Source organism: Triticum aestivum, chromosome 3B (assembly GCF_018294505.1).
Source record: "Triticum aestivum cultivar Chinese Spring chromosome 3B, IWGSC CS RefSeq v2.1, whole genome shotgun sequence".
NCBI lineage: Eukaryota > Viridiplantae > Streptophyta > Magnoliopsida > Poales > Poaceae > Triticum > Triticum aestivum.
This window is the reverse complement of record NC_057801.1, coordinates 512235317-512249245: the sequence shown is the minus strand read 5'-3', so window position 1 is coordinate 512249245 and position 13929 is coordinate 512235317. Positions and strand designations below refer to the sequence as shown.

Here is a 13929-nt window from a genome sequence, read left to right as displayed (position 1 = left end):
GTTTCCGCATGTTATTTGATGCGAAAGTCACGAAGACTATTAATACCGTATTGGTGCTGCTGGGCTGGTTGCCCGGGGCTAAAAAGCCTTCCCCACTTTTGGCCACCTGCAGGAATCCGGTATGGAGGGATCGGGAATCCGGACATAGTTGGTTTTTAACATAGAAGAAGAGTCGCCGCATTGTTCCTCTACCACGACAACGTGGTGGGTAACCTGGGGAGAGTTAATTTCTCTCAGATCGGTTTTAAGCCCAATCTGATCGTAGTCGGTAGCGACTCCCAGGGCGGCGGGATGCGATCCAAGAGCTCGTTTACGGAGGAGAGCTCAATCGGATCTAGCTGCTCGGCAAATTCCGAGCTGACGTGAAGATCGCTTTGAATGACCTGAGAGGTCATTGTCTGAGCGGTGGCCGAATAGGTGGTCATAAGAAAACCGCCTAGCTGGATAGTCTGGCCGGCGGCCAAAGCTCCCTTGACGACGGTGCCGTCTTTGAAGACGGGAAAAGGCATCCTTCCTGATGGTGATGGCACAGAGGAACTCTCAATGAAAGCACCAATGTCGGTGTCAAAACCGGCGGATCTCGGGTAGGGGGTCCCGAACTGTGCGTCTAGGCGGATGGTAACAAGAGACAAGGGACACGATGTTTTACCCAGGTTCGGGCCCTCTTGATGGAGGTAAAACCCTACGTCCTGCTTGATTAATATTGATGATATGTGTTACAAGACTGGATCTACCACGAGATCAAGGAGGTTAAACCCTAGAAGCTAGCCTATGGTATGATTGTTGTCCATCCTATGGACTAAAGCCATTCGGTTTATATAGACACCGGAGAGGGCTAGGGTTACACAAAGTCGGTTACAATGGTAGGAGATCTACATATCCGTATCGCCAAGCTTGCCTTCCACGCCAAGGAAAGTCCCATCCGGACACGGGACGAAGTCTTCAATCTTGTATCTTCATAGTCTTGGAGTCCGGCCGACCATGATAGTTCGGCTATCCGGACACCCCCTAGTCCGGGACTCCCTCACTTCCAGTTCAGCATTGTGGGCATGTCGGGCCAGTTCCATCCATGATGAGGTGGTGCTCGTCCCGGCTCGTCGCACAACGACCCGGAGTGCAAAGGGTGATGGGCCCAAGACCCCGAAATGCTTAGGATGTAGACCGACGGGCACCTCTCTGCCGAGCCTAGGTAGGGTTGCGACGTGTTGATCTTCCGAGGTCGGGCATAGACTAAAAAAAGTGTGTCCGGCCAGAATAATCAAGCGTGTTGGAAAACGTGGTGCACCCCTGCAGGGAAGATTATCTATTAATAGCCATGTCCATGGTAACAGACGTTCAGACTTGTATCGTGATCTACTACAACTGGAAATGGAAACTTGAGACATGTGATGTATATGTTGGCTCCGGGTTTGCTTTCTCGCAGGGAGTCGAGGAAGGATCTCTGGGCATTAATATTACAACATGGTTGTTAAAATAAACTACTATTCTGTAATCTTCTGAATGCTACAAGATTCTTGGAACTGCTTGAAGATTCTAGTCTCCGATAGGGTAGGCCTGCCCCTCTATTATGGCATTCTGCAGTTCAGTCCACAGATACAACCCTTCCTTTTGATACCAATGCATGCTTAGTATAGATTTGATGCTTGCGAGTACTTTGAGTGAGTACTCACGGTTGCTTTGCTACCCCCTTTTCCCCCTTCTTTCTTCTTTCCGGTTGTTGCAACCAGATGGTAGATCCCAAGAGCCAGATGCTACCCCCGACAGCTACTACTACTACCCCCGAGGGTGCCTACTACTATGTGGAGACCGCCGACGACCAGGAGGTGTTAGGAGGTCCCAGGCAGGAGGCCTTGCCTCTTCGATCATTGCTGCTTTTGTGCTAGCCTCCTTAAGGCAGTCTTGTTTAACTTGTGTTTGTACACAGATATTGTTGCTTCCGCTGACTCTTGTGTATCGAGCTTATGTATTCAAGCCCTCGAGGCTCCTGACTTGTAATATAAAGCTTGAATTATTTTGATTTGTGTTTAGAGTTGTGTTGTGATATCTTCCTGCGAGTCTCTGATCTTGATCGTACACGTTTGCGTGTATGTTTAGTGTACGATTGAATCAGGGGCGTCACAGGTCATGCGGTTGCCTTTCCGCAAAAGCTTTGATCTTTATTTCAGCTCAATGATCGAAAAACTGAATTTCAGTGACTCATGGTAGATCCAGTTGTTGGCCTGTGGCAATGCACGGGTGTTCTACTAGTTAGGTATAGATATTGATCGGGACTAGATTCACTATAGTAAGTTGGTGCGTGAGGTTCTCACCAACGCTCATCAATAGGACTAGAAGAAAGGATGCATCATTGGGATATATAGTCTTTCGTGAAAAATCTGGCTAAACCCTTATTTATTTAAGACTTTATTCTGTTCCGGGCTCGATCTAGGACCTTTGGGTCTAGGCGGGCGGCTACCGCTACGTCCTCAAACTGCTGCATCTCATCGGATTCGGCGACGGCTTGCTAAAGCACTCTGGGTCTGCATCGCATCACCAGGATTTTGGCGGTGGTGGTCATCTCCTACGTCGGAGGTGGTCCGCCTGAGGTTGGGTGATCGGATCTCGATATCTGTAATCTAGTTCCGGTTGCGAGTCGCGGAGACATAGTTGCTAGTGAAAACTGAGCCGACGGCACACAATGGCGGCGTTCTGCACCATTACCTTGGTGAAGGCATTGTCCCATAACTACTGTCAACCCACTCGTGTTGCTCCGGGTGAAACCCTAGGATCTGGTTTTCCAGATCGGACGATGGTGGCACTGCGGTATCGTTTCTCTCTTGCGAGCATCATTTGTGGAGTAGCGCTGGAAGTCATAGGTAGGAGGTGGAGCGGCTTCGTCTTGCACGGAGCTTCGGTGGAGATGTCAAGTCATGACTGGCCGACAGATGCTACGCTTTGTCATGCCTGGTCGGCAGGTGCTACGCATGACAGATCTTCCAGATACTTCAAGCTGTGTCGACTGGTGGTACTTGGTGGCATGGTGCTAAGGTGTACCGGTGGCGACCACGACGTGCTCAGAAGTTCACGCGCAGGGAGGTGGTGACGTTGGGCCTCGTGATGGCGTCGACGGCAGCTAGACCGGGTAAGGATGATGCGTCAGTATAGCTCTGAAGATGTAGTGGTGGCAGTTGGCGGCGGCAGCCTCTGAGTGCGCGCCGGACCGGTGTGTGTCCCATTCGTACCCGACAAGTGACTTGGTTGGGGCCTCAGGTCTTAAATGTTAGACTTGGCTGCGAGGTCTGTGGTATTAGGCCCGAACTATTAGCATCCCTTCATCAACTGTGAATAGGAGTAGCGACAGATGTTGCCTAGACGGTGGCTTCAGACTTTGTATTTCTTTGTGAGGTCTTTTGTGAATAATTAATAAAATGGTTGTATGCATTGCCCGGATGCAGAGGTCCGGATCTTCCTCTTTTTTTTAAAGAAACTAAGACTTTATTCAAACTCAAATTCATCCAAATTTTACGCAGCACAAAAAATCCATCCAAATTTTAAATAAAGAATTTGTTAATTTGCCTGAATTTACTTTCGAAATTTCGGTATTTTCCAGGGCGAGCGGAATTTTCTTGGTTTCGAAAGTCGAAAGCTTGCCAACAAGGTTCCTTCCTTCGAAGCTTCCGCGCCATTTTCAAGCCACATTCGTCATGCCCACGACGCGTATTTTCAAGGATACGTCAAGACGACGTAGCCCACGACGCGTATGAGAACATCTGATGATGCACCAGCTGTCGAGCGCACCTATATAACATCCGATGATGCACCCATCGGCGGAAGAAGACACGGAATCAAACCCGAAAACGTAGAAGAAAAATGGCAACCGTGCCATGCCGCGCGTCCCTTCTCATGCTACTAATGCTCGTGCACCCCTGCTGCTGCGCAGCACCGGCCGCCGATGAGAGGCGGCTTCTCATCCAGATCAAGCGCGCGTGGGGCGACCCGTCCACGCTCGCGGCATGGGACGGCTCGGCCGACCACTGCACCTGGCCCTACGTCACCTGCGTCGCGCCATCCGGGCCTGTCACAAGCCTCTCCCTCGCCAGCACAAACGTAGACGGCCCGTTCCCGGACGCCATCGGCGCCCTCTCCGGCCTCACGAGCCTCGACATCTCCAACAACGGCGTCACCGGCGCCTTTCCGACAAGCGTATACCGATGCGCTTCTCTCCGGTATCTGGATTTGTCCCATAACTACCTCGGCGGCGAGCTACCCGCCGACATGGGCGGCGCGCTCGGGGAGAACCTCACCTCTCTAGTGCTCAACGGCAACCACTTTAACGGTACCATCCCCACCTCCTTGTCCCGGTTACGTAACCTCCATTCGCTTGCGCTGGACAACAACCACCTCGCCGGCACCATCCCGGCAGAGCTCGGCGACCTCACGGGCCTTCAGACGCTCACGCTCCTGAACAACTTGTTCAGCGTTGGCGAGCTGCCGGCGTCGTTCAAGAACCTGACCAAGCTGAAAAAATTCTGGGCGGCTAACTGCAACCTCACCGGCGACTTCCCGAGCTATGTGGCCGAGATGCCGGAGTTGGAGGCGCTCGACCTCTCGGGCAACGCCTTGACCGGAAGTATACCTCCGGGGATTTGGAACCTCCCCAAGTTGCAAAAGGTGGATCTATCTGCCAACAACCTCGCCGGCGAGGTCGTGGCAACCGATGGTGCCTTCGGCGCCGCGAATTTGGTGACGATCGATCTGTCCTTGAATCACAGGCTACGTGGGCTGATTCCGGAGGGCCTCGGTCACTTACCGAACCTTGAAACTCTCAACTTGTCCGGTAACCAGCTCTTTGGCAGGATCCCGAGGAGCATAGCCAAGCTCGGCTTGCTGACGCAGCTGGACCTGAGCAGGAATCAGCTCGTCGGCGAAATACCGGCAGAATTGGGCGACATGCAGATGCTCAACGCACTTGACCTGTCGTCGAACAAGCTATCTGGCGACATACCACTGCCGCTTGCCGGGCTACAGCTCCGTTCGCTCAACCTGTCATCCAACCAGCTCGAAGGCCAGGTACCGGCAGGGCTCGCCACCGCCGCTTACGACCGGAGCTTCCTCGACAACCCCGGCCTCTGCCTTGCCGGTACGGAGTTCGGCTTCGTCGCAGGCGTTCGCTCCTGCTCCATGCCATCACAAGTCGCCTCTTCCCCCGGGGTCCGCTCGACGGCTCTCCTTGCCCTCAAGGCCGCCGCCTGCGTGGTCGTCGTCCTCGTCGTGGCAGTGGTTTTCTTCGTCGTCCACGACAGGAAAAAGAAGCGCGCTGCACAGGATGGTTCCGAGGAGAATCAGTCGGCAGCGGCGGGTCGGGGCCTGCTTAATGCTACTACCTCCGTCCTGGTTTATAGGTTCTCTTTATAGTTTGTGTCAAATTTTGACTAAAGATTTAACTAATAAAATATTAATGCATGTCAAGAAAAATTATCTCATTGGATTCATATTTGAATATAGTTTTCAAAAATCTAATGTTTGGTGACATGCGTGAACATTTTGTTAGTTTAGTCTATGGTCAAAATTTAACACGGAATACAATGGAGACCAATAAACTCGGACAAAGGTAGTACTATATAACCGATAACTTTCTTTTCTTGCTAGATTTTTTCCCCTTTCCTACATATTATGTAATTTGACTGGACTATGTAAGTCTCAGTCAAAGTCAACTGACAAATAGCCATCCCGTTAATGTTGTTTATTCATCTAATTATTTATATAAACATCTACTTATTTAATTAAATATATATATTTAAATATTTATCTATTGATGGGAGAACCAACTATCTAAGAAAATTGAAGATATAGCTCCTTAATTTTTGAGTTGGACATGAAACTATTTGTCAAGTTACACTATCATTTTTTTCGATAAAAGACGCTTTTATTAACTCAGAATATAGCATCAAGTGGATAGAAAATATAATGAGTGACACCCGACCTCTACATAGGTAAAATACACACAGCCTTAAACCAACAGTAGTCTAACAAATCATATATAAAAATACGGAAAGTTGGCAGCTGTAAAGCCATATGATCCGAAACTATGTCAAATGCCGACGAAGAAGATGCACCGATCCGGAGATTATGTTGCCATCCATGTTCGGCAAAAGCCTCCCTGGCCACCCGCTCCAATCGCATACACACCGCCTTGAACGGCGATTGATACTTTGTTCGTTGTAGCGTAGACCACATACGAAGCCAATGTATACAACAGTAAATAACCTACATAGGAGAAGAGGTTTTGCCATTAAAAACACAATCATTTCCACAAAGCGACCATAATAAGGCAGACACTCCCACTCGTATTAGCGTACTAAAAGTATTTGGTATTTCGTCAAGTCAGTGACCATTACATATTGGCAAAACTTGTGGGCAGATACAAATTGAATGCTATTTGGATGATTGACCATATAAAACGCGCAAACTTGCATTGAAAGAAGAGGTCTTTAATTGTCTCGTAATGAGTACAAAAACTACACTTCTTACTTCCTTTCCAGTTGCGTCGAGTGAGGTTGTATTTTGTTTGCACAACTCCTCTCCGAAGATACCACATGAATATCTTAAATTTTAGTGGCATCTTTGATTTCCAGATTAGTTTGTTATTATCCACGGGAATCTTTGAGTGTGAGAGTGTACGGTACATAGAATTGATTGTGAAGGATCCAAATGTAGTGAGATTCTAGCGAAACACATCCCGTCCTTTTGTCAAGTTAATCAAATCCAGACGAGATAGAAGATGTTATCATGACGCAAGACGAAGGCCAATCAAATCCCTCCTGAATGATACAGTTTGCGGGGAGGAGCTGAGCACATGCGCAGAGTACCATTCTTATATGGCCATAAACAAGCACTTAAGCAATGGCAAAGAAATTTGATCATACATTGACATATGTTGGTTCTGTTGGGGAACGTAGTAATTTCAAAAAATTTCCTACGCACACGCAAGATCATGGTGATGGCATAGCAACGAAAGGGGAGAGTGTTGTCCATGTACCCTCGTAGACCGTAACCGGAAGCGTTATGACAACGCGGTTGATGTAGTCGTATGTCTTCACGATTTGAACGATCCAAGCACCGAACATACGGCACCTCCGTGTTCAGCACACGTTCGGCTCGATGACGTTCCCCGGGCTCCAATCCAGCAAAGCGTCGGGGATGTGTTCCGTCAGCACGACGGCGTGGTGACGATGATGATGTTCTACCGGCGCAGGGCTTCGCCTAAACTCCGCGACGATATGACCGAGGTGGAATATGGTGGAGGGGGGCACCGCAGACGGCTAAGGAACGATCCGTAGATCAACTTGTGTGTCTATGGGGTGCCCCCCTCCTCCGTATATAAAGGGGGAGAGGAGGAGGGGGCCGGCCAAGAGGGGAGGCGCGCCCTAGGGGGGGCAAACCTACTCCAAGTAGGTTTGGCCCCCCTTTCCTATTAGGAGTAGGAGAGGGAAGGAAGAGAGGGGAGGGAAGAAGGAAAGGGGGGGGCCGGCCCCCCTCCCAATTCGGATTGGGCTTGGGGGGGGGGCGCCCCCTCCGTTGCTCCTTCTCCCTCCCTTCCACTAAGGCCCAATAAGGCCCATATACTTACCGGGGGGTTCCGGTAACCTCCCGGAACTCCGGTATAGTCCCAATCTCATCCGGAACCTTTCCGGTGTCCAAATATATCCGTCCAATATATCAATCTTTATGTCTCGACCATTTCGAGACTCCTCGTCATGTCCGTGATCACGTCCGGTACTCCGAACAATCTTCGATACATCAAAACTTATAAACTCATAATAAGACTGTCATCGTAACGTTAAGCGTGCGGACCCTACGGGTTCGAGAACTATGTAGACATGACCTAGAACTATTCTCGGTCAATAACCAATAGCGGAACCTGGATGTTCTTATTGGTTCCTACATATTCTACGAAGATCTTTATCGGTCAAACCGCATAACAACATACGTTGTTCCCTTTGTCATCGGTATGTTACTTGCCCGAGATTCGATCATCGGTATCCAATACCTAGTTCAATCTCGTTACCGGCAAGTCTCTTTACTTGTTCCGTAATACATCATTTCGTAACTAACTCATTAGTTACAATGCTTGCAAGGCTTAAGTGATGAGTATTACCGAGAGGGCCCAGAGATACCTCTCCGACAATCGGAGTGACAAAACCTAATCTCGAATTATGCCAACTCAACATGTACCTTTGGAGACACCTGTAGAGCACCTTTATAATCACCCAGTTACGTTGTGACGTTTGGTAGCACACAAAGTGTTCCTCCGGTAAACAGGAGTTGCACAATCTCATAGTTGTAGGAACTTTGTATAAGTCATGAAGAAAGCAATAGCACCATACTAAATGATCAAGTGCTAAGCTAACGGAATGGGTCAAGTCAATCACATCATTCTCCTAATGATGTGATCCCGTTAATCAAATGACAACTCTTTTGTCCATGTCTAGGAAACTTAACCATCTTTGATTCACGAGCTAGTCAAGTAGAGGCATACTAGTGACACTATGTTTGTCTATGTATTCACACATGTATTATGTTTCCGGTTAATACAATTCTAGCATGAATAATAGACATTTATCATGAAATAAGGAAATAAATAATAACTTTATTATTGCCTCTAGGGCATATTTCCTTCAGTCTCCCACTTGCACTAGAGTCAATAATCTAGTTCACATGACCATGTGATTTAACACCAATATTCACATCTGTATGTGATTAATACCCATAGTTCACATCGTCATGTGATCAACGCCCAAAGGGTTTACTAGAGTCAATAATCTAGTTCACATGGCTATGTGATTAACACCCAAAGAGTACTAAGGTATGATCATGTTTTGCTCATGAGAGAAGTTTAGTCAACGGGTCTGTCACATTCAGAGCCGTATGTATTTTGCAAAAATTCTATGTCCACAATGCTCTGCACGGAGCTACTCTAGCTAATTGCTCCCACTTTCAATATGTATCCAGATTGAGACTTAGAGTCATCTGGATTGGTGTAAAAGCTTGCATCGTTGTAACTTTTTACGACTGGCTCTTTATCACCTCCATAATCGAGAAACATCTCCTTAGTCCTCACTAAGGATATTCTTGACCGCTGTTCTAGTGATCTACTTTTAGATCAAAATTGTATTCCTTTGCCAAACTCAGAGCAAGGTATATAATAGGTCTAGTACACAACATGGCATACTTTATAGAACCTATGACTGAGGCATAGGGAATGACTGTTCATTCTTTTCTATTTACTACCATGGTCGGGTTTTGAGTCTTACTCAACTTCACACCTTGCAACACAGGCAAGAACTCTTTCTTTGACTGTTTCATTTTGAACTACTTCAAAATCTTGTCAAGGTATGTACTCATTGAAAAATCTTATCAAGCGTCTTGATCTTCTCTATAGATCTTGATGCTCAATGTGTAAGCAGCTTCACCAAGGTCTTTCTTTGAAAAACTCCTTTCAAACACTCCTTTATGCTTTCTAGAAAAATTCTACATTATTCCCGATCAACAATATGTCATTCACATATACTTATCAGAAATGCTGTAGTGTTCCCACTCACTTTCTTGTAAATACAGGCTTCACCGCAAGTCTGTATTAAAACTATATGCTTGATCAACTTATCAAAGCGTATATTCCAACTCCGAGATGCTTGCACCAGTCCATTGATGGATCGCTGGAGCTCGCACATTTTGTCAGCACCTTTCGGATCGACAAAACCTTCTGGTTGCATCATATACAACTCCTTTTTAAAAAAATCCATTAAGGAATGCAGTTTTGACATCCATTTGCCAGATTTCATGAAATGTGGCAATTGCTAACATGATTCAGACAGACTTAAGCATAGATACGAGTGAAAAACTCTCATCGTAGTCAACACCTTGAACTTGTCGAAAAACCTTTTGCGACAATTCTAGCTTTGTAGATAGTAACACTATCAGCGTCCGTCTTCCTCTTGAAGATCCATTTAATCTCAATGTCTCGCCGATCATTGGGCAAGTCAATCAAAGTCCATACTTTGTTTTCATACATGGATCTTATCTCAGATCTCATGGCCTCAAGCCATTTTGCGGAATCTGGGCTCACCATCGCTTCTTCATAGTTCGTAGGTTTATCATGATCTAGTAGCATGACTTCCAGAACAGGATTGCCGTACCACTCTAGTGCGGATCTTACTCTGGTTTACCTATGAGATTTGGTAGTAACTTGATCTGAAGTTACATGATCATCATCATTAGCTTCCTCACTAATTGGTGTAGTAGTCACAGGAACAGATTTCTGTGATGAACTACTTTCCAATAAGGGAGAAGGTACAATTACCTTATCAAGTTCTACTTTCCTCCCACTCACTTCTTTCGAGAGAAACTCCTTCTCTAGAAAGGATCCATTCTTAGCAATGAATGTCTTGCCTTCCGATCTGTGATAGAAGGTGTACCCAACTTTCTCCTTTGGGTATCCTATGAAGACACATTTCTCCGATTTGGGTTTGAGCTTATCAGGATGAAACTTTTTCACATAAGCATCGCAACCCCAAACTTTAAGAAACGACAACTTTGGTTTCTTGCCAAACCACAGTTCATATTGTGTCGTCTCAACGGACTTAGGTGGTGCCCCTTTTTAACGTGAATGCAGCTATCTTTAATGCATGACCCCAAAACGATAGTCGTAAATCAGTAAGAAACATCATAGATTGTACAATATCCAATAAAGTACGGTTATGACGTTCGGACACACCATTACGCTGTGGTGTTCCAGGTGGCATGAGTTGCGAAACTATTCCGCATTGTTTCAAATGTAGACCAAACTCGTAACTCAAATATTCTCCTCCACGACCAGATCGTAGAAATTTTATTTTCTTGTTACGATGATTTTCAACTTCACTCTAAAATTCTTTGAACTTTTCAAACGTCTCAGACTTATGTTTCATTAAGTAGATATACCCATATCTGCTCAAATCATCTGTGAATGTCAGAAAATAATGATACTTGCCGCGAGCCTCAACACTCATCGGATCGCATACATCAGTATGTATTATTTCCAATAAGTCAGTTGCTCGCTCTATTGTTCCGGAGAACGGAGTCTTTAGTCATCTTGCCCATAAGGCATGGTTCGCAAGCATCAAGTGATTCATAATCAAGTGATTCCAAAATCCCATCAGCATGGAGTTTCTTCATGCGCTTTACACCAATATGACCTAAACTGCAGTGCCATAAATAAGTTGCACTATCATTATTAACTTTGCATCTTTTGGTTTCAATATTATGAATATGTGTATCACTACGATCGAGATCCAACGAACCATTTTCATTGGGTGTGTAACCATATAAGGTTTTATTCATGTAAACAGAACAACAATTTATTCTCTTATTTAAATGAATAACCGTATTGCAATAAATATGATCAAATCATATTCATGCTCAACGCAAACACCAAATAACACTTATTTAGTTTCAACACTAATCCCGAAAGTATAGGGAGTGTGCGATGATGATCATATCAATCTTGGAACTACTTCCAACACACATCGTCACCTCGCCTTTTTACTATTTTCTGTTTATTCTGCAACTCCCGTTTCGAGTTACTACTCTTAGCAACTGAACCAGTATCAAAATGTCGAGGGGTTGCTATAAACACTAGTAAAGTACATATCAATAACATCTATATCCAATATACCTTTGTTCACTTTTGCCATCCTTCTTATCCGCCAAATACTTGGGGCAGTTCCACTTCCAGTGACTAGTCCCTTTGCAGTAGAAGCACTTAGTCTCAGGCTTAGGACCAGACTTGGGCTTCTTCACTTGAGCAACAACTTGCTTGCCGTTCTTCTTGAAGTTCCACTTCTTCCCTTTGCCCTTTTCTTGAAACTAGTGGTCTTGTCAACCATCAACACTTGATGCTTTTCTTAATTTCTACCTTCATCGATTTCAGCATCACGAAGAGCTTGGGAATCGTTCTCGTCATCCCTTGCATACTATAGTTCATCACGAAGTTCTACTAACTTGGTGATGGTGACTAGAGAATTCTGTCAATCACTATCTTATCTGGAAGATTAACTCCCACTTGATTCAAGCGATTGTAGTACCCAGAAAATCTGAGAACATGCTCACTGGTTGAGTGATTGTCCTCCATCTTTTAGCTATAGAACTTGTTGGAGACTTCATATCTCTCAAACCGGGTATTTGCTTGGAATATTAACTTCAACTCCTGGAACATCTCATATGGTCCATGATGTTCCAAACGTCTTTGAAGTCCCGATTCTAAGCCGTTAAGCATGGTGCACTAAACTATCAAGTAGTCATCATATTGAGCTAGCCAAACGTTCATAACGTCTACATCTGCTCCTGCAATAGGTCTGTCACCTAGCGGTGCATCAAGAACGTAATTCTTCTGTGCAGCAATGAGGATAAACCTCTGATCACGGATCCAATCCGCATCATTGCTACTAACATCTTTCAACATAGTTTTCTCTAGGAACACATATAAAAATAAACATATGAAAGCAACAACCCGAGCTATTGATCTACAACATAATTTGCAAAATACTACCAGGACTAAGTTCATGATAAATTAAAGTTCAATTAATCATATTACTTAAGAACCCCCACTTAGAAAGACATCCCTCTAATCTTCTAAGTGATCACGTGATCCAAATCAACTAAACCATAACCGATCATCACGTGAGATGGAGTAGTTTTCAATGGTGAACATCACTATGTTGATCATATCTACTATATGATTCACGCTCGACCTTTCGGTCTCCGTGTTCCGAGGCCATATCTGCATATGCTAGGCTCGTCAAGTTTAACCTGAGTATTCTGCGTGTGCAAAACTGGCTTGCACCCGTTGTAGATGGACGTAGAGCTTATCACACCCGATCATCACGTGGTGTCTGGGCACGACGAACTTTGGCAACGGTGCATACTCAGGGAGAACACTTCTTGATAATTTAGTGAGAGATCATCTTAAAATGCTACCGTCAATCAAAGCAAGATAAGATGCATAAAGGATAAACATCACATGCAATCAATATAAGTGATATGATATGGCCATCATCATCTTGTGCTTGTGATCTCCATCTCCAGAGCACCGTCATGATCACCATCGTCACCGGCGCGACACCTTGATCTCCATCGTAGCATCGTTGTCGTCTCGCCAATCTATTGCTTCTACGACTATCGCTACCGCTTAGTGATAAAGTAAAGCAATTACAGGGCGATTGCATTGCATACAATAAAGCGACAACCATATGGCTCCTGCCAGTTGCCGATAACTTCGGTTACAAAATATGATCATCTCATACAATAAAATATAGCATCATGTCTTGACCATATCACATCACAACATGCCCTGCAAAAACAAGTTAGACGTCCTCTACTTTGTTGTTGCAAATTTTACGTGGCTGTTACGGGCTGAGCAAGAACCGTTCTTACCTACGCATCAAAACCACAACGATAGTTTGTAAAGTTGGTGCTGTTTTAACCTTCGCAAGGACCGGGCGTAGCCACACTCGGTTCAACTAAAGTTGGAGAAACTGACACCCGCTAGTCACCTGTGTGCAAAGCATGACGGTAAAACCAGTCTCGCGTAAGCGTACGCGTAATGTCGGTCCGGGCCGCTTCATCCAACAATACCGCCGAACCAAAGTATGACATGCTGGTAAGCAGTACGACTTGTATCGCCCACAACTCACTTGTGTTCTACTCGTGCATATAACATCAACGCATAAAACCTAGGCTCTGATGCCACTGTTGGGGAACGTAGTAATTTCAAAAAATTTCCTACACACACGCAAGATCATGGTGATGGCATATCAACGAGAGGGGAGAGTGTTATCCACGTACCCTCGTAGACCGTAAGCGTAAGCGTTATGACAACGCGGTTGATGTAGTCGTACATCTTCACGATTCGAC

The 13929-nt window shown here is 45.6% G+C and overlaps 1 protein-coding gene across 1 annotated transcript; it reads left to right on the top strand.

The window, feature by feature from the left end:
- The first annotated feature begins 3826 nt into the window (after positions 1-3826).
- LOC123065613 (receptor-like protein kinase HSL1) lies at positions 3827-5989 on the top strand. The gene has a single exon (XM_044488859.1). It carries the CDS (start codon positions 3850-3852, stop codon positions 5392-5394), a length of 1545 nt encoding a protein of 514 aa, XP_044344794.1. The 5' UTR covers positions 3827-3849; the 3' UTR covers positions 5395-5989.
- The last annotated feature ends 7940 nt before the right edge of the window (positions 5990-13929 follow it).